Source organism: Lolium perenne, chromosome 3 (genome assembly GCF_019359855.2).
Source record: "Lolium perenne isolate Kyuss_39 chromosome 3, Kyuss_2.0, whole genome shotgun sequence".
NCBI lineage: Eukaryota > Viridiplantae > Streptophyta > Magnoliopsida > Poales > Poaceae > Lolium > Lolium perenne.
In genome coordinates, this window is record NC_067246.2 from 41,913,422 (window position 1) to 41,935,357 (window position 21,936).

A 21,936-nucleotide genomic window follows, 5' to 3' on the forward strand; every position below is an offset into this window, starting at 1 on the left:
CCAGCTTTTCAGACCATCATCGCATCCGGGTACAGGCGCCTTCTGTGATCCTCTAACATGCGATCCAAATTCTCCCTCTCTTTTTCAGTTTCGCAGCGTCTCCGTGCATCGACAATGGTCCGACCAAGATCATCAACGGGATCATCACGTGCCTCTTCTTCACCTTCCCCTTCACCTTCCCCTTCACCTTCAGCATCCTCCATGAAAGTATCACCGAAATGAGCAAGATAGCTTTCATCGATGAAATCATCCCCTTCTTCATCTTCTTCCATTATAACCCCTCTTTCTCCATGCTTGGTCCAACAATTATAGCTTGGCATGAAACCGTGCCGAAGCGGTGCATGTGAACATCTCTTGAGGAAGAGTAACCCTTCGATTCTTACATTTAACACATGGACAGATAACAAAACCCTCCTGCTTGTTCGCATTAGCCACTACGAGGAAATCTTTCAAACCCGCACTGAACTCGCCGGAGAGTCGGTTACCGTACATCCATTGTCGATTCATCTGCATTATTATAATATAAAATATATAATTAACCATCATGCATTTGTTAAACTAACTAGCTACAAACAATATAAATTAAACAATGAACTACACACACATGCACATTTTATCAACGACACATCAAAGGTTCAAGTTGCTAACCGCGATCGAGGAGGAAAAAATAAATGAGAAAGCTCAAGTGTGGCTCCAACACTTCATATCATGTTTGTTTCATGCTCTTGGGGCATTTCATCAAACACCTTATGTGCATAAGAGGAACCAAAAGCAAACCTAACACCCACTTGTGAGCTTGTGAAGAGAATGGCACCAAATGGCTAAGTGTTGGCTGCTGGATGGGTATATATAGGGGAGGGCTTTAGTGGGTTGGCCTGGCCAACCGCGACTAAAGGCCTTCGGGCACCTTTAGTCGCGGTTGGCCTGGCCAACCGCGACTAAAGACCCCCCACGTGCACCGGCTGGCCACCGAGCGCCCTGGGCCCAGGCCTTTGGTCGCGGTTCTCCTCCCGAACCGCGACTAAAGGTACCATTTGTCGCGGATCCTGCAGCATCGCGACTTATGGGGCTCACCCGAAGCCTGTTTTTCCACCAGTGTATCCTAGCCACTCTGTGTTTCACTGAACAGGACGCCAGACTGCTCCCGTCAGAGAATGCCACGCTACACGCAGAGGATACGATGCACATAGTAGCACGTTGACGCTCTGCGCCCCCTGCTGTAACAGCTCTGTGCATATATACAATAGATCATCTCCCAATCGTTATCCAAATAAGTGCTGGAGTAGTACACAGGACCACCTCGCCATTTGCCAAATACTGCCCATCACCTATGCTAGGGTTGCATGCATCCCTTGCAACTTGCTCAGGCTTGAACCAACCAGGCAAGGACCTCGATCGATCGCCCGTGAAGTAAATCCCTGCCTAGTGCCTACAAACGCAGCCAGTTCTGCGGAGCATAATGTCTGATATATATCTGCATATCTATGTGTTGAGTCAGGCTGGGGGCAAGTGTATTACCAACGTAATTTTGCAGGAGCACAGTGGATGAACAGGTAATTTCTTCCAGATGACCTTAAGCACACATGACACAAGCGTAATCTGTATGAAGAAATTTTCTTTCTCAACATGTGGAGCATAGTATAGGGTTTCTCCTTGTATAATTAAGTTGGTCCATCATAGTAGAGCTAAATAGTTAACTTCATTTCTACTAAACTGCATGCATTTGCAATGACAGGACGCTCTTTGTTACAACTCCCACCGCATCGGGTTTCTTCCGTATTCGATTACAGCAAAATGGTGAGCGGACCTCTACAGGAAACACACCAGCAAATAGTATGGCACACCTATCAGGCTATCGAAATGATGATGATATGCGCACTCTGAAGAAGAATAGATACAAATGAATATACATTAGCTAATTTGATCTACTGGAAGACGAGGCCCTTTCTCCATCCTCTCTTCTTCTTCACAGCCTGCAAAATGCAGATGCTCCACATTAGGGTTCAAGGAACAGAGCATAGGGACAGTATTGACAACATTGTGTTCCTTCAACCAATTTCTGGCAACTAAAATCACACTTTCTTCGAATCCGGTCTTAGCTTCAACCTAACCATGAATTTGGTAACCAAGCTTAACTTGAACCTAACCATGTTGAAGATCGGCACTGTTTATGTAATGGCACTCGCAAAGTAGGAGTCAATCACAGTGACACACACACTATCAATTGGAAGAACCAAGAGCTTTACATTTAACTTGAAATGAAAAGGTGCTAAGACTAGCAGTGGGTAGAACCAAGAGCTTTACCATAAAATTAAAATTAACAATGTGCTAATGTGGCCCATAAAACATGCTAAAAATCATATAATGCTCAGTTACCGGAAAACCAAATCTGTTCCCGGGTGCATATGCACCCGGTATGTATAAAACATATTTTAAAAAGTTTAAAAAAAATAGGAAAATAAATTCTCATGTAGAGGGACATGTTCCATGTGCGCACATAAAGTTTCACATAAAACCGACATTTTTTGTGCCCTCTATAAAAAAGACAAAATTTGTCAATTTGTCTTTTTTACAGAGGGCACAAAAGATGGCGGTTTTTGCTGAAACGACTTTGTGGGCATGTAACATGTTAAGATATACAACATACATTTTTTTTATTTTTTAGACATTTTTAAATATGTTTAAAATGCATTTCAAATAAAGGGTGCTTATGCACCCGGGTGCAGAAACACCCTGTCCCTCAGTTACTAAGAGAAAAGTGGGGCCATCACTTCATGAATCATGATGTTAGATGGATTAGATCTGCTACTATCATTGGGAAGAACCAAGAGCTTTACAACAATACTAAGATAAAAAAAATGTGCTAATGTGGCCCATAAAACATGATAAAAATCATATAGTGCCCAGTTATGAACTAAGGGAAAATTGGGGCCATCACTTCATGAATCATGATGCCCCATTTGATATTGTCATGGAAATATTGGATAGTGAAAGGGATACTGATATACAGTGCTTTTACAAGAGATAAAGAGATCATACCATACTTCTGAACAATCTTAATACTAGAACAATCGTATCCCGTGGTCTGCAAAATTGGAATACATAATAAGATAACCGCAGAAATTCAATTCGGCACATGGGAGCATATGCTCCTGCCACCCGAAAAACAATTTTGAAATGTCGAAAAAATTCGTACAAAAAATTTCTCGCTTACGTATCGACATTTTACGTGCGCACATCAAGTTTTACGAAAAACCGACATTTTTTGTGACTTGTATGAAAAAGAGAAACAAAACGTCTCGTACACAACCTTTTCCTACATCAAAATTTGTCTTTTTTACAAATGACACTCAAAATGTCGGTTTTCTGTGAAACCACTTTGTGAACGTGTAGAATTTCGAAATGTACCCACTAAATTTTATGTTTGAATTTTTCAACATTTTGAAAGTGTATTTAAATTGAAGTTTAACAACCGGGAGCATATGCTCCCGGGTGCCAAAACACCATTCCCTCGCCATTAACGTTAAGGCTATGCCATCCTAAGGTGCTACTAAATGTAGGTTGTATATGTTTAGTATGACAGTGTATAAACTCGTCGGTAATTTCAAAAAAAAGAAACAAACACAATGGAGTGTATTCTCAAAGCCAGGCATGGGGTATTCAGTTCAAGTTCAGTATAAATTTCCAGATAGCTTAATAAAGGAATTTGGTCATGAAACTACATGCTTTTGACTGTATAGACAGGTAGATTCCTCTACCATCGTTTAAGGGCAATCAGTCATAGTCCATGCTGCTAAAATATACGAGGGTGTTATAACTTTGCACCTAATCTGTAATGAAGCTAATAGCAGGTCGATTTGGTACTTACGGTGTGTTTTCTGCTGGCTGGAGATGATATTCTTCACCACTGGCAGACACAATCACAAACTCTGTTGCACGGTCGTACCCAGAAGGAATATTGATCTGGAACGCAGTGTAAACAAAAGCATGATTACAGAACAAAAATAATTTGCTAAATAGTAAACAAACAATGGTAATAGATACTTGGTCTACATACATAATTCTGTATGAAATTAAATATGAAATTACAAACATTGGTAATAGATACTTGCTAAATAGTAACCAATATGTGGATGATACGATCTTGTTTATGGAGCATGATCTCCAAAAGGCATTAAATATGAAATTAATTATGTGCATCTTTAAACAGTTGTCGGGATTGAAAATTAACTTCCATAAGAGCGAATTATTTTGTTTCGGAAAATCAAAGGAAGAGGAGCAGCAATATAAACATATTTTTGGTTGTGAGGCGGGATCCTTGCCGTTTAGATATCTTGGAATCCATATTCATTATAAAACGCTTAGAAATTCAGAATGGTATCCGGTAGAAACCCGATTTAAGAGCAAATTGGGATGCTGGAAAGGCAAGCTCTTATCTTATGGGGATAGACTTGTTTTGATCAATTATGGCTTGACAAGTTTGCCAATGTTTATGTTATCCTTCCTGGAGATTCAAAAGGGGGTTCTAAAGAGACTTGATTTTTATCAATCGAGGTTCTTTTGGCAAGGAGATGAAGAAAAACGGAAATATAGACTAACTAGGTGGAATATAATATGTAGGCCAAAAGATCAAGGGGGGCTTGGTATTGAGGTGCTAGATTTAAAAAATAAATGTCTTCTTAGTAAATGGCTTTTTAAGTTGTTGAATGAGGAAGGGGTATGGCAGGAGTTACTCCAAAATAAGTATCTATCACAAAAAACATTATCTCAAGTTCAAGTGAAACCATCTGATTCACCTTTTTGGAAGGGGCTTATGCATGTGAAAGATGATTTCTTTGCACGAGGCCATTTTAAGGTGGGTGATGGTTCAAATACTAGATTTTGGGAGGATGTTTGGTTGGGTGATAAGACATTAGCGCAGCAATATCCATCTTTATATCATATTGTGCAACATAGAAACGTTGTGGTTGCGGATTTTTTTTTAACTTTGGACAGTAGGGTGAGAAACCCTACTAACTTAATGCATTAAACTGGGGTAACACTGTTACATATGTACATGGCAGAAGAAGAAGAAGAAGCTCTAACTAAAAAGGCTTAAAAAGAGTTAACTACAGAAGTAATAAAAGGATGGAGCTCCTGCTTAGTCCTATGAACCAACAGATTGAAGTCTTCTTTAAAGCTAGTTACCCAGTCTCTCAAATCTAGCACAATCCCTTTGAAATGCAAATTGTTTCTGATCTTCCAAATGTTCCAAGCTGCCACCATAAAAATTTCCATGAACATTGGTTTTTTCCAATCTTTCTTTCCCTGTGTGATGATTTGCAATTTGCCTCCTGTTGCATTCCAACAAAGGTTAAGGCAACTCCAGCATTGACTAGCAAAACTACAATGGAAAATGAGATGTTCCACTGTCTCCTCGGGAGGATTATGACATAACATACAGTTAAACCCAGTGTTCAAGCTCATATTTCTCCTTCTCAACATATTCCTTGTATTTAATCTACCCTAGATGAGAAACCAACAGAAAATTTTCATTTTTGGAGTGCATTTGGCCTTCCATAACCACCCATATGCAGCATGAACTGTAATATCTCTGAAGCAATATTGATAGTATTTTTGGGATGTATAGATTGTGGCCCCCCAATCATAAACTCATTTATCCTTCTCATTTGAGTCTAATACCAAGTCTCTGGATATTGTTTGAAGTTCCCTAATTTCCTCCATTGCTTGAGAAAAGACAGGCAGCCAGAAATTATCTGCAAATCTAGGAGCAGTAATAAAATTCTGAACTGATTTATCTTCATCATGGGTGAAAGAGAAGGCCCTAGGAAATTGTTCAGATGCTATGTGTCCCATCCAAACATCCTTCCAGAATAACCCAGGGTATATCTTGATAATATGACTTCCATAGAAGGGTAACCCAGGGTATATCTTCTTTATTATAGAATTTATGTAAATGCTTAAGAAGAAGAGCTTCATTTTGCAATTTAAGATTTAACACTCCTACTCCTCCTTTCTTCTTAGGCCTACAAACTTTATCCCATGCAATAACAGAGAAACATTTCTCCCCTTCTTCTGTTTTTTTGTTCCAAAGGCAATGTCTTCTTAGCTTTCTATATGTTCAAGGATTTTTGGAGGAATCTGAATGGAACACATTGCAAACATTGCAATAGAAGTAAGCAGAGAATTTATGACTGTCACCCTTCCACTATAATACATCATCATGTAAGTGGCTGACATTTTCCTCTCAATCCTGTCCACTAGTGGCATTAAATCCATCACTGTAGGCCTAGTGGTACCTAAAGGTAAGCCCAAATATGTAAATGGCATCTGTCCAATTGAACAACCAAAACTCTGGGCCATACTTACAGCAGTCTCATCTGATAAATTAATTGGTATAACAACTGATTTGTTGTAATTAATATGTAACCCAGTTGAAGCTGCATATTTATTCAAGATATCTTTCATAATTATCACTTGCTGATTACATGCTGGCATAATAATGAGAGTGTCATCTACATATTGAATCACAGGGTAGTCCATTCCAAAATCAGGAAGAAAAGGAGCAGCAAGTGTTTGATCCAAAAAAAGCTAGCTTTATTGATAGCAGACTGCAGCAAGTCAGAAGCTAGGACAAAGATAAGGGGGGAGAGTGGATCTCCTTGTCTGACTCCCCTCCTACAGAAGAATTGATTTCCAGGGATTCCATTTAACAACAAAGCAGATTTGCCAGATTCAAAAATAATAGATATCCATTGAATCCATTTCTCCTCAAACCCCATTTGCCTCATTATTTTAACCATTGCTCCATGATCAATAGTATCAAATGCTTTTGCAAAATCCAGTTTAAGCAAAATTATCTCCTTTTTGGGTACAGAGCATTGATGAATGAATTCAAAAGCCCAAGCAATACAATCTTGGATAGTTTTGCCCTTGAGGAAACTATACTGATTCTTGTGCACAATTCTCAACACCGCCTTTTGTAATCTGTTTGCCAATATTTTTGTGATAATTTTGAGACAACAATTCAAAAGTGTGATTGGTCTGAAATCATTAACAGACTCAGGGGAAGCTACTTTTGGAATGAGAGTAATATATCCCATATTAATACTTTTAATATTTAGTTTCCCTTCATAAAAATCAAAGCAGAGTTGATAAATATCTTCTTAATAATATGCCAGCAAGTTTTGATAAATTGCCCATTAAAACCATCAGGACTAGGAGCTTTATCCACAGGCATATGTTTGACTACCAAGTCAATTTCCTCCTTGGTGAAGGGTAATGATAACTCCTCTAACCCTGGTACAGGTTGAATTGTATGTTTTAATTCAAATAACATCTCAGGAGAGTGAGAGGTACCAAGCCTTTGCTTGTAGGTATCAAAAATTAACTTTTCCTTTTCTTTATGCTCACTAGCAATAGTTCCATCAGGCAATGTTAACTGAGAAATGGAATTCTTTCTGTACCTCTCTGTGGCCATGGCTTGGAAATTTTTTGTATTTTCATCTCCAAACTTGGTCCATCTAACAGCGCATCTCTTCTTCCAATATTGTTGTTGATAATCCAGCAAACAGAGCAAATGCTTCTTTAGGATTTTCCAAAAATTACTCTCTGGCACAGTCAAGCCTTTCATATCCTCCAATTGGTCTAATCGAAGTAAAGCTTTATTACAATTTTCAATACAAATAGAAAGCTTAGAAATTGATTTGCTCCATTTTTTCAGATCATATCTCATCCTTTTGAATTTTTCATTCAAATTTGCAGCTCTAGAAAGCTTATGTGTAGGTTTATTCCAAGTTTTTGCTACTACCTCCAAGAAACCAGGATGAGCAATCCAGAAATTCTCAAATCTAAAGAGTTTACTGCTAGGAATTGATGATTGGATTGAAACTAGCAAGGGAACATGGTCAGAGGTGGGCTTTCCTTGTGGTAGAACCACTGTAGCTTGATAACTCAAGGTCCAATGCATTGAGTTGAAGAACCGGTCTAATTGTTCCAGTAAAGGATTATCTTGCGTGTTACTCCAAGTAAACTTCCTCCCTTTGATAGGAATTTCAGTAAGATGCTGCTCTCTAATGAAATCATTGAATATCAACATATCATTTACATTGCCACCTGATTTATTTCTGTTAGTTGGAGATCTAATAAAATTAAAGTCTCCCATAATCAACCAATCCTCATCATCAGGTATATTCAGCTCAAATAACCACTTGACAAAATTATCTCGATTTTCCCCATCACATGGCCCATAATTATTCATAATTGTGAGAGAATGTGCATTATGTGTAGAGGTGAAGTACACATATAAGGCAAAGGAAGTACAATGCATAACCATGCCAGAAAACATTGTGCTTTGCCAAATAATAATTGATCCACTAGATGCACCAGAAGAAGGGACATACACAAACTCATCAAAATTAGATGGGCAACATTGCTTAATAAAAGCCTGGTCAAAATGCATTTTCTTAGTTTCTTGCAAACAGATAACTGAACAACCACTGGTAGTGATAGCATTTCGAAGAGCTAAATGTTTATCACGACGATTTAAGCCACGAATATTCCAGCACAAAACAGACCACTTTTTAAACTTATACATAATGAATACTACTGAAGAGTAACTTCCTCTTCCTCTTCTTCAGCAAGAAGCTTCTGGGAGGAGACATCAGATGGATGGAAACCACAGAGGTTGACACCAATAGACTGTAAGACAGGTACATGTGTTGGAGCATAATCCTCTTCCTTCTGCAGAACTGTTTTCCCTTTTTCCTTGACAGAGAACTTAATGGCAGGTACCTTCCTTGGCATGACCTTAGACTTAACCACTTTAGAATCAGAGACCAAATGCACCTTAAATCCATCATATTTGTTCTGGAGAAGTTCGAATCCGTTCCGTTCGGATATTGATCGGTCTTCATCTTCCTCTTCTGCCCAGCTGCAAGTCCTTCAAAAGGAATAATATCATAAGCTATGCACTGAATAGCAGAAATAGAACCTTCTTCTGCAATGCTTTTGACAGTAATCCTAGCAGCAGATGGACCAAGTCCAATAGAGGTTTTCCTAGCTTTATTCTGCACCACTGCCAAGTGCTCATCAATCATTTCAAACATCATGGACTTAGTCATAGTTTGTGGCACTTCAAAGAAGAAGCTATTATCCAAGTTCAGCCTAGGTGCCAAAAGGACAGAGCAGACTTTACTTGCAACAGAGAAGGCAATAAGAGCAGATGCATTGGCATTATATAACAGTTGCTGCTCCAAAGCACATCAATTAACAATAAGAGCAGAAGATTCAGAATCCTCCTCATCCATGTATTGTGCATCAGAGGAAGTAGTAACTGCAACAGAATCAGTCCATGCTTGCAAAGGACTATCAATAGTGTTATTCCTAGGAAGAGGCAGACCAGCATAAAAGGGCACTCCTTGCTCAGCTAGCAAGGTCTAAAAATTAAATAGAGGTGGCTGCATATCAACCTATATGTCTTGGGGCTCCTCCTGATCCAGCTGTTGCTGCTGCTGAGGACCAAGCTGCACTTCTTGCTGCATCCCATGGTGATGTCCATAGTGATGCCATGGTGTTGCATTCTGCTGAAACCAAGCCTGCAGTTGTTGCCGATAAACCTGCTCTGCTGTAACATAGGGACCATATAATGGATGAGGATTACCATCCTCAGGTGCAGGGTCTTCAGGTGGAGGTGGCAGGTCATGAGCATGTGCATTCCAGTCAGAGCTACGTAGCATAATAACAGGAACAGTCCAACTATGTCTAGCTCCACCTAGCTGATGCATAACCAAACTCTTAGGAACAAACTTAGGATCTACAATCTTCACTTTGACCAGCACATATTTATTGTTATCGCTAGGGTTATGCCAAACTGACAACAGACCAAAATCTTCTACATCACTTTCAATATAATAGGTTGTCTGGAAATCAAGTGGAAAGGCTAAAAACATAATCCATGTACCACGACCAAAGCCAGTCAGCCGCATGTTCTTGGCCTCATCATGCCTAACAAACGTCACAGTAATCTCCTCATCCACTTCAAACGTCAGTCTGCAGCTAGCGTATCTGACAGAGTAAAAATTCCTAGCCAAAACGGATGATCGTCTACAGCTCTGACAACAAACCCTGCTTCTTGGATCATACCTTGGACAGCTACTCTCATCTCCTCCCTGAGCTGAATCGGAACGAACCTGCTAGTTTCGGCGATGATGACCTTGTCGTTCTGCAGAGGTGCGAAGGATGGCACGACGAGGTCCGTGCGGATCTTCCTATCCGCCAGCCCATGATCCACCGTCATGCCTTCTGGGAGAAATGCCAAAGGATTGACCGGGAACGTCGCCATTGTCGTCGGCGATTCAGGCGGAGCAGCAGATGGGTAGGAGAACGAAGGCGAGGCGGCGCAGGTAGGGTCGAGTAAAGACTCGTGTTGACAGGTTTCAATAACTCCCAGATATTCCCCCTGCCATAAATGTGTGCAAGTTGCTTTGAATAGACGGTTGCTGTGAGGAAATTACCTTTTTAACCCATATTTGCTTCATAGGGCTGCTGCTCTTCTCCATGGTATCTTTGCACTGTTTAACCCTCCAAAAAACCCTGGGTTTTACCGTACAAGCCTTGGCCCAATGGCCCAATTGGAGACATTTGCGACATCGCCAGCCCATTCGGCATTTAAAAGAAGGGTGACCAACCCCAAGACATTTGGCACAATCTGGTTTTGGAATAATTCGATTGGCAGCACAAGTCACGCAAACCTTTCCCAAAAAAGCACAAGAATCACAAGGGCCAGGACAATTCTGTAGTTGATGATCAAGCAAATTGCATCTAGAACAATAACCCAAGATATTAAAAACCAAATTCATAGGAGGAATAGATGGTACATTTAAAATTTCCAATATATCTTGATCATAATATTTTGCTACACGTAAATCCTCTAAGTGCTGCAGAGTGGACCCAGGCACAGAATAACACCATGCATACGTGGATTGATCCACCTTGGAGGTTGTTACCGTTTTCTTCGCAAAACCCTTGATTGGTGGAACTGCCTCATTTGGAATTTGAATCTTCGGAACCCTAGCCTGTTGACCAAAAACCTTGGGCAATTGCATGAAAAAATTTGGATCCAATGATGATGATGGACCCTTCCCTTGATCTAGAGGGAGATTAAAACAGAACTGACCAATAGAAATGTTGGCAGATTCAATGTGATTAGACTTAGAATGCTGCACCTTTCCCTTCGCAATTGCTCCAATATCTTCATTCGGACGAAAAGAGAGCCCAAATTTGGCCAATTCAAAATCTGAGGAACCAAGCACTTCCACAATATGATCATGGGAAGACCAAGCCTCAAATGTGGGCATCATAAAACCTTTAACATGAGATTGTACTCCTCGATAGAGGGAGAAATGACAAACAAAATCAGGCCAAACTCTATCTTGAAGACCACAGATGTAATGCCCCACTTTCTTAGATGCCACCAAGAACCGAAAACGACGATCACTGGTTTGGCAAACCCTAAACCCCAGACGATCGCCTCCAATGCAACATTGCAAAGCAATTCCCACAGATTCCTCAGAGAGAGCAAAAGAGGCCGAAGAGAACGTGACCACCAAAAAGAATTCCATCGAAGAAGAGGAGGGAGAAAAGTGAACATCAGATCCAAACCGTCGATGAACCTGTGCCTCAACCGCCAAATCAGGCGAGAAATCCCAGTGAAGGAGCCCCTCCATTGAAGATCAGATCTGGTCGCCATGGGAGAGGTTGCGGATATATTAGCTCAGGTGCCTCTAAACATACAATTTAGGGGAACATTGACTGGAAATAAGTGGATAGCATGGCTGCATTTATGTAGACGTCTGATGAATGTTCATCTTGATGATGAACCTGATAAGTTTGTTTGGAATCTTACAACCTCAGGATCGTTTACTGTGAAATCTATGTATGAAGAATTAATGAAAGTCATACGCCTTTCTTGAGGAAATATATATGGAAGTTAAAAATCTCCCTCGAGATAAAAAAATTTATATGGTTTCTTAATAACAAAGTATTATTAACTAAAGATAATCTGACGAAAAGGAAGTGGAAAGGGTGTACGAAGTGTTGTTTTTGTGGTGCACAATAATCTGTTGAACTCCTTTTTTTCGCTTGTCCTTTTGCAAAACTAGTTTGGCGCATGGTATACTTCGCTTTTAATCTCCCACCTCCGACTAATATTACCAATTTGTTTGGTAATTGGTTGAATGGTGTTGACAAAAAAAAGCAAAAGACCGCATACGCATTGGTGTGTCGGCCTTGTGCTGGTCAATATGGAGGTGCTGAAATAATATTGTTTTTGACAAATCAAATTCTTTCAATATTTTGCATCTTATTCATATGGTTGTTCATTGGGTGCAACAATGGGCGCTACTTCTTCCTCAGGACCAGTGAGTGTTTATGGATACTGGATGCACCCATATCGTCCCAGGCTGGTTGGTGTCACACTAGTCGACTACAGATGCTTAGTTGGCTTAGTTTTCAAGAGTTGATGTTTCGATGGTTGATTTATGTTTCAACCATGAGTGATCCATGATTTTGTATTAAATATTACTACTGGATGATGAAGTTATAATAAAGGCTGTGTGCATCATCACGATGCAGAGGCTGGGGTTATATCCCCTTTTCGAAAAAAAAAACATAATTTTGTATAGAAAGAAGTGCTGCGGGAGGGTTTTTAAAACACATCAGTTGTCACGACTAGGGAACTTATACTACTTCCCATCAAACCTATCTTAGATAATAACACATCCCTGTGTACAAACCAGACTTATTTCAAAGTAATTAATTACTGGTGACGCCTAGAAACCACCGGCTTTTCTTCAGTCCAGCTCAGTGAATGAACATGCTACTCAGGTACTGAATGAACTAACAGAATCCATTGCAATTTTATACTACCTCCGTTTCAAATTGTAAGATGTTTTAGTAGGCTAAAATAGCCTACCAAAACGTCATATAATTTTGAACAGAGGAAGTATTTAGATCCACTTTCTGGAAAAAAATACCACTAAAGAGTAGGGACATACCGCTCTTGCTTGAAGGAAGTTCTCCGTACAAACAACGCCACGTCGCCCGTTACATTTAATACCGTAACCTTCCCTATTTATTGCTAGAACAGCTGGTTCCCACATGTATCTCACCTGTTGTTACAAGATTAAACATTTCAAATAGTTGGGTGGTATCAGAAGGAAGGAAGTACTAAGAATGCTATTGATAGATAGTTGTAAAGTACAGAGAACATACAGGTAGTTGGACTTGATAAGACACATGCCGAGCCTCAAGAGTTCTCTTAATAAGTTCCTTTGTTTCAGGATCTGCAATAAGCCAATAACCATAGTTGCTCAATTTATGAATGTTACAAATTGTGCGACGCTGTTCTACAGTACAAGAAGCGCAGTCAAATATTCACATGTCTTGCCTTGCACCAAAACAACAGAAATACCAAGGTTTTGGCCTTTGGGGAGTTAAGGATATGTAGAGAGGTCAAATATAGAAATATTGAACCATACTTAAAAATTACTCCACGTAGCACCAGATTTGAAGCTGGTTCAGCTTGTTCTGCTGGATTATTCTTTTTTTTTGCGGGCTGCTGGATTATTCATTGCACATTGTGGTGCAGTGTTGCCATACTTGATTTGCTTTCAACATGTCATTACTTTACCACAGTGAACCTATCATAGTGGGATACATCATAGGACCCATCATCAGAGTGATTTTGGATAAGCCATCCTAAACACTTGCTATAGTACAGGCCTTCCACTTTACGTACTGGCCAATATAATGTTAGCTTGTTATACAAATTTAATGCAGATAAACTGTATGAGCTTGTTATACCCATGTTTATTACCCAACATGGGTGGATGCATAACCGCAGGATTGCTGCCTCCAATGTCTAGTTATCTTCTACCGGATCTGGATAATATGTTTTGGATTTGTTCGTTGTTTTAGTTTCTCTTTGAACCTTTTGGATGGCTGTGTGTATCCTGGTTATGCAGAGGCTGGGTGTAAAGCTTAAAACTCTTTAATAAGTAATAAAGCGCGCTTTATCGAGAAAAAAACTGTATTAGTATACTGGCTCGATACACATAAGCTCTCCACAGCAGGTTTGTACGTTTATTCCAATTGTGTTCTAATATCACTGATCCTCAGCAACAGTTAACTAGAACTTTATCTTTGAAAGTTCCCTCGCGATATATCACTCTTCTGCGAAGCTAGTAACAACTAACAACACATTCTATACAAACTATGAGGGTCATAAGTGAAAGGTGGTATAAAGTTTAAAGTAGCGACATGTAATAACGATTAGGATCACCACGCAGGTGGCTTTGGACTTGACATTAGCCTATGTTGATTTAGCATTCCACGGTTCCTATTTTCTGAACTAATTTGATTTGTACGTATACTGTTCGTGTTCTGAATTTAGGAATATGCTGACCTCCACGTGTAAACTGGTCCGTTATCAGCTCTTTTAGATACACTTAGAACCAATAAAAAATTAGAACAAAAAGAGTGAAAGTGGAAGAGCATGTTAACAATTTTAGTACTAACCGCAGGTAATTTTTGCTTGGTTGTTAGCATAAACCTTGACAACATCACCCTACAATAGGAAACAGGAGGGCTTCAAAACAAAACCAAACATTTTAACACTCGAAGTAATAGTAACAACTAGCAAATCATTTCCCAGAGAGAAATTTAACAATGTAGCATATCTCATCCATATAACATTACACTAACATCGTATGATGTTGATTTCAATATTTCATCATTTGAAGAAAGAGCTTATATAAGAAAAAACACATGTTGGATTTTGTATCAAACTGACTGTCTGGACATTCTGAATCTCTACAAATATGTACGAAAATAAAGAAGAGTGTTTATAGTATTTAATGGTAAGTATCTAGTTATCTAGCATCCGATCTGAGATCTAAGAAATCAGAAAAGTGAAATGATAATTCATCATTAAAAAACCTATGGTGTGCCATTTCAAAAGGAATACAAAAATACATAGCCCCAGGATTCCCCAAAGTGTTAGAAAAATACAGCAGTATAGCATGGAGAATTGGAGATCATCACACGGATAACTTATTACCTGTCTGTTTCTGTCATCTAGGGGATGGACTTCAACTACTAGTAAAGTGTCCACATCATCGGCAGTAACTAAATAGTTAGGTTGGGTTGCTCCTATGCCAATAAAAATCCTGGACTTAGTTGTGACATCATGATATGAGTAACAAGGGCAAAAACTTCAAACTCATTTATTATGCATCACACACAAAAAATAGTACCTTCTATGAATATTACAGAGCCATCTTCTAAATGCCGTGCCCACTGAACATGCAAAAAGAATTGTAAAACTGAAAATCTGAACTAAACAGATATACTGTGGTAGAAAAGTATTTTTATTTAAAATATGTATCTACAAGAACTATCAAGCGCACCTTAAAAAAACAGGTTGTTGTTCCATAAATGGAGTATCCACTTGCTTGTAGTTCTCGCCCAGGAAAACCTTCGCCCGTAATTCGAAGGCCTATTATGCCTGGCAATGGATCATCCTCTGCAGCTGCATATTCACAAAATGGCATCCAATTTGAGATTAAATAAAATGTTTAAAAAATATGATTATAGGAACTTAATCCCATATTAACTACCGTAAGAGAAAGGGGAACCAGGCTCCTCGGGAATAGTAGGAAGATAGGGATATGAAATTAGGTGAGATGAAACTTCCTCGAGGACAGATGCTAAATTAGGTGAGTCTCCAGGACCCCATTGAGCAGAAGTTTCTCGCACATGTTGGGCTTCCGCACCCACAGAACCATCCAAGACATCGCTTCTACTAAGGCCCTTGAATGGTGGGTTTTGGCTCTGGGTATCCAAATCAAATTGGACAGTATGAGAATCATGTTGAGATGCTTGAGTAGAAACGTCGTTCCTAAATTGGTTGCTGCAAACATGAAGTCATAGTAATGTTTAGTACTCTAGTTATGCCTAAATAAGTAAATATAATATGAACACTTACAGACTAACAGACATACTTTGCTAAACCTTCAATGCCAACAGTTTAAGTATACACAAAATAATGAAACAGTAATAGAAATGAGAAAGCAAAATGTGCAAACATTCATGAAGTTAACGTTTATAACTTATCCAAGAAAATGAAACAATTATGAGATGGCCCTTCCAAACTAGTCTATCTTTAAAAAAATATCAAAACACCATTGATAAAAAAAAGAAATCAGAAGTGTTTATGTCTGTTTTTTTATCCAGCCTTTTAAATTTTTCATTTTTCTATTCGTTCATGGTTGCTTATCGTAAAGTCGTGAATAACCAGCCAATTTACTGAGCTGATGCTGGTTCTTAGCCCTCGCCTTCTTTCTTTCTGTCATTCTTTTATGTCCCTTTTTTGCTTCTTTGCCCCCTTTGGTTGCCCCCAAATTTATAGCCACAAAAATGGCTAACTTAAGGATGCAAAATAACACTGTTAAAGAGAAAAAGGTAACTTAGGAAGGTAAACTGTTAAGCTCCAGAATGATAGGCACAACCTGCTTGAAAGAGATGTTCTTTCTCTGTAATCATGATCAGTATTTCTTGCAGGGTCCTCACTTGGAATTACTTGACCGTTTTTGTTTGCTAATACACTCCAATCACCTCTACATTGAACAGGGGAAGACATTGGAGATTGTACATGAGGATATGGTGCCTGGGGCACGATATCAAGACTGTTTTTGCTCTGAGAAAATAAAGAGTTAGAGAAAGTATTTGTCGCAAGAGTAATAAAAAAAGTATAGAGATATTGCAAAGTCACCAATGCTTTTCCAACAGGAAGACTGGTCTTATTTGGCAATTCAGTTTGCCATGGGGTAATCTGGTACTGTGACTCCTTAACTTTCTCCTGCAACACCTAAGATTGCACAAAAGGCAACTTCAAAATTCTGTAAAAAAAAAAGTATCAGCAGTAAGCTCTGCAACCATGAAGCAGATCTAATCCATCTAACATTACATTAACATCGCATCTTGTTGAATTCAATATTTCATCATTTCAAGAAAGAAATTTAAGAAAAAAACACAGGTTGGATTTTATCTCAAACTGACTGGACTGTCGCACATTCTGGATCTCAACAAATATGTACGATAGTGGAACTCAATCAGGATGTTTTTTAGTTATATGACACTCATCTACAATCAAAGATTATTTGCGCTAACCACTGGCAAAATACATATAGTTTTGCAAGTTACTACTCTTAATCAACTTACCTCACTGGTTTTTTCACTTGTTTCGTGTGGCTCACTGGACTCCTTTTCTGCCTCTCGATGATCATGACTGCCTGTGCTTGACATCCACAAGGCTGTTGGCAACAAATACTCCTGCGATTTCTTCACATCCCCCACTGTACCATCTATCTTAATGTTGGACATGTCTTCAGTGATACTGTGCAGTATGAGTTCCTTGCTTACTATGGTGCTCTCTTCTGTATGAAAAACAACATCCAAGTTCATCGCATCAACCACACCACTCTCTTTATTGAACATGTTTATAGTTATATCCTCAGCTGAAAGACTATTCACTTTGGTGCTCCACACAATGAACTCATCAGCACGCTGCATATCCCGTGGTGCCATGTCCTGTGGATGCAATGTTACGTCAACGCTACACTTAGATTGTGGCGGCACAATGCCTTTGTTCGGCTGCATGCAGTACGGAAGGGGACTCATCTTTTGAATGTTGAAGGCAATGTAAGCATCAGTCTGGTTAGTTAGCTTAAGTGAGCATGATATCTGCTTGTTAATCTCAAAAGGAAAATGTAGCTTGAGTGGTTCAACCCCAAGCATATCATCCTCTGAGTAAGGGCTTATCTGCAAGAAACAACGATCTAAATATTACGAACCATGAGTCCATGAATATAGTATACATATTCCCTTCCTAACTACTTTTTGCCTCAGCCAAAATACTTGCTACCATTTTCTTCCTTCTCAGATGTTTTAGACTCTTTACTTTCAAACTTGTAAAGCTTTGATCATCAACCTTCTAAAGAATTCTTTCATAGTGTTTCATTCTTTTAATATCTTCAAGGAACTATAAATGGTAAATAATAATACCACGTGCAGAAGACCATGAGAACAACATAATGAAGAACAGGTGTTTTACAAACAAAAACAGAAGAAAGCAGCAGAGGAAACTGGTCTACAGCTAATTAATAGGGCTCTTGAGGATACATGGAGACACGAGCTTACCTGCCCAAATGTATATCCACAGGCATCACTGAATTTACCATTAGCACCTTCCATTTCTCTTATATCATGTATCATATCCCATACAAAAGGCCGTTTGGACGGGTCAATTTCCTGGCAGAGCAACCCAATTTCCATGCATTTTGCTACTTGTTGGTAAATCAATGGCGTTTCATTCCCTGTTTTTTTCCATCTGTGCCTCCATTTTCTAAGTACCTATTGTTCCACATTATGTGACATAGAATAAGTCAAAATGTTAACTAAAAATATCAAGGTGAATGCTCATCCAGTTTATCTTGTACACAGCCCATTGGTGCCTCCGAATTCTGATCATGTGGTAAGGGAGGTGATGGTGACATGTACCACAAAGAAGTTAGAAGAGGTGCTAGATTCATAACATCAACACAATGTGCATGTATGTGGGTGCGTAATAAAATACTGCCATGTCATCAGTCACATTAATGACAATATCTCTTTGTGGTGTAGTGAGAGATACGAGTGCAGACAATCACAAGGTTTATTTTTCTTCCAGTATCTTAACAAAATATGCCGTATAATACTGAGTATGAAAATTAAGTAGTACCGAGAAAATTGTAACAATATGCAAAGGCGGAGTGAGATAAAAGCACGCTTACATTGTTCTTATTATTATCAGGGATACCCTTCTCTCCAGTCAACAGTTCAATGATTACAATGCCCAAACTAAACATATCTGATTTGAATGACATCTTGCCATTCCATAGGTATTCTGGAGCACAATATCCTCTGCATATGAATTTGATAGATTGATTGATTATGGCGTAAGTGAATGTAAGACTTTAAATGCCAGGAAAAACAGTGGGTTCTTTTGGTGTATAGCTTACAGTGATCCACAACGGCCTTCACTCATGGTTTCTGATTTTTCATCGAGCCTTGATAGACCAAAATCCGTAATTTTTGGCCTCATTTGATTATCTAAAAGTATATTGGCAGGTTTCAAATCCATATGATATATGTGTTTTTCCTTGTGCAGATGATGCAACCCTTCGCAGATACCCATGATTATTTGGTAACGTGTATTCCATTCTAGTCCCCTTAACTCATCTGCAGAAAAAAGGAGTATTATATAGTATGGAAGCATGAAATGTTCCTATGTTCACGATAGCACTAAAGGATGTATAGCAACATTTGTATTTGTATATGGTGACAGAAAGGATAGATGAGAAAGAAAAGAAGATAAATAACCATAAGAACTACTACACATGCATGAGTGATATACCAGTAATATGATTTTTTAGGCTTCCATTGCTGATATACTCAAAACAGAGCAATCTTTCTCTTATCTCAGCGTAAATATGTTGGCTTGATCCTTCAATTTTTATTGCTGTATGTTCTGTGCTAGCACAGAATCCAAGAAACCGTACTACATTTTGATGATTAATCGTCAACAGGCTATCAACTTCACGATAAAATAGCTTCTCGTCAATGGAATGGTTGTTCCTTATCCTCTTTACAGCAACACTCCCGTTTGGAAGGACGCCCTGTTTAACTTCTTTAGTGAGCATTGATTAAGAACAAAACCTTTTCATTATGAGAGAGAGTAGAAAGTAGGCGTGCCCAAACATGCATGTTCCTTATTTTACAAGTAAATGTTACCTTATAAACTATTGCAAATCCACCCTGACCAACTACTCGATCTTCAGAAAAATTCCCTGTGATATTCTTCAAAAGTGAAAATGGCAGATTCGTTGGTTTCTCTCTTCCATCAAGTATATGCACCAGAATATCAGACTCCATCTGTCTGTTGTCCAATCCTGTACACTTTAAGCATTGAGCATTGTACAAGAACACAGTTGCAAGGGAGAACAGACACAATGACCAGACCAGTCTTTTCCCCACAGCATCACAATTGTACAACACATATGTCTACAGTAAAACTTCTGTGATAAATAATATATGGCAACACTATTCTAAGTATGCTACTGATCTCTTAGGGCATCTTCAATGGTAGGCGCTTGTTTAGGCGCTTAAGTGGAAAAAAGGCAGGCTATTAATCCTAGCGTCAGGTCAACAGCTAAGATCTCCAATGGCAGTCAATCTGAGAGCGCTTATTTCTCTAACAGACTCAGTCCACGTTTTACGCCGCACAAGCCCAAAACTGAGGAAGCGTCGGCGCAAACTTTAGCATCAGCGCCTGAATATAAGCGCCCATCAACAGGGATTACGTCTAACAACTGCCGATTGGCCGGGTAAAAATTCCTGGCGCCCCTAAACAAGCGTCTCCATTGTAGATGCCCTTAGATATTGAAATAAATCGTTTTTATTTAAACTCTATTTTTTACAATAATATTCTCAACGGTGATGCCAGCAAGCATTCCAAAGAGGACAATGATTTTTTTTCGAGAAAACGCATAAAGCATTTCGTTTCATTTCGTTGAAAGAAGAAAAGAGAATGAATTTGACCAGTCTAGATTTCTGAATCATAATTTTTCAGCCAATTTGTATGCCCCGAGGCCATCGAAATTTGGTTGTATCTAGTAATATAATTACAAGTTCAAAAAATCCACGGAAAGTTTCTTTTATCAAATTAAATGCATATCAAAGGCACCTTTTAGGAGCAACTGATCCCAACAAAAAAATATAAGTAGTGCATTATTTTTGTCTAAAATTCATACTTCCTTGGCATCCCTTACTCGCCGTACAACGCTCTATGTTAGTACAAACAATTCACTATATGCACGGTCCCTTATATCTACCAAAACAAACAACTATGTGTGATCTATACAAGATAACAAGTCAACGTTTCATTTACTTTTCAGATCTGACAGTGTCTAGACAGGATAGAGAAGAACGCATTCAACAAATTAGGAACTGGAGCACTAACCTGGAAAATCCGCAGAGATGCAGCTGCCTGCGCAGAGAGGCCGAGAAGAAGATGAGACTGGATTCCACCACCTACCAGGCTAGGGCTGCGTAGCTAGAAATGAAGAGAGAGGCAAAAGAGACGCTAAAGTACGCACGAGATGCTAAAGATGAGAGTGGATTCCACCACCTACCAGGCTAAAGTACGTCCAAATTTAGAAGTGAGTGCGGTTTCAGAAGACCAAACAGAGAAGACCGCACAATTGACAACTTGTGAGATAAGGACGAAAATGATGGCTGGCAGTGACAGGTCCAGCCAAGAATTACACTGTTGTGCTTTTCGCAAAACAAAAGAATTACACTGTTGTGCAGCACTAAAATATGGGGAGTCATTGTTTTTAACTGCAATCATAACAAACCATTCCTTCAATCAATCCGTGATGAGATTCGTACACATCACTCCAGACAAAGTGAAGTACTGGAAGTTCAGAAAACAATTGCAGAGGCAACAGGGTGAAGAACGCGAGCACTACCTGCACCCGGTGCCCGGCCAACAGCACGGCCGCGTATCATTCTCGGCGCCGGGATTAAATCTTGTACTGTAGTACCATTGCTCCCGCTCATGGCTAGCTCCGTTGTCGCCGCCGTCGGTTGGATTGGGGGAAGAAGAAGCACCTCGGTTGAACAGGCCAGAGAGCAGGGCAAAGGAAACACACCAGCGAATATGGGCTTACCGGGATGACGACATGGGCCTGGGACAGCGCCCAGTGTCAGCCTGAACGGGTGAAATGTCTATGTTTATGCTATTTACTCCCTTTGATTTGATCTATCTATAATAAC

The 21,936-nt window shown here is 39.3% G+C and overlaps 1 protein-coding gene across 13 annotated transcripts; it reads right to left on the reverse strand.

Annotated features, from left to right (window-relative positions):
- Positions 1-1,680: 1,680 nt before the first annotated feature.
- LOC139829787 (uncharacterized) lies at positions 1,681-21,812 on the reverse strand. 13 transcript variants are annotated; one of them, XM_051366411.2, is made up of 19 exons: positions 21,630-21,809; positions 19,891-20,048; positions 19,514-19,775; positions 19,119-19,338; positions 18,891-19,020; positions 18,259-18,471; positions 17,281-17,880; positions 16,832-16,918; positions 16,569-16,756; positions 15,678-15,970; positions 15,468-15,589; positions 15,315-15,357; positions 15,119-15,210; positions 14,578-14,626; positions 13,273-13,343; positions 13,056-13,169; positions 3,869-3,963; positions 3,040-3,085; positions 1,681-1,973 (listed from the first exon to the last, which is right to left on the reverse strand). In XM_051366411.2, exons 1-19 carry the CDS (start codon positions 21,718-21,720, stop codon positions 1,926-1,928), a joined length of 2,922 nt encoding a protein of 973 aa, XP_051222371.1. In that variant the 5' UTR covers positions 21,721-21,809; the 3' UTR covers positions 1,681-1,925. The 13 variants fall into 13 exon arrangements, 10 of the variants coding, with proteins under 10 accessions (XP_051222371.1, XP_051222372.1, XP_051222370.1 ...); XM_051366412.2 differs by having other exon boundaries at positions 16,847-16,927; XM_051366410.2 differs by having other exon boundaries at positions 16,832-16,927; positions 21,630-21,807.
- Positions 21,813-21,936: the final 124 nt, after the last annotated feature.

What these genes read in the sequence shown, in the direction of transcription:
- LOC139829787 (XM_051366410.2), bottom strand. Translation starts at nt 21,720, where the DNA reads ATGAGCGGGAGCAATGGTACTACAGTACAAGATTTAATCCCGGCGCCG. An exon ending in GTGGATATACATTTGGGCAG is followed by an intron (nt 17,881 to 18,258) that starts GTAAGCTCGTGT and finishes TGTTTCTTGCAG; the next exon opens with ATAAGCCCTTACTCAGAGGA. An exon ending in CTTATCAAGTCCAACTACCT is followed by an intron (nt 13,170 to 13,272) that starts GTATGTTCTCTG and finishes TTGTAACAACAG; the next exon opens with GTGAGATACATGTGGGAACC.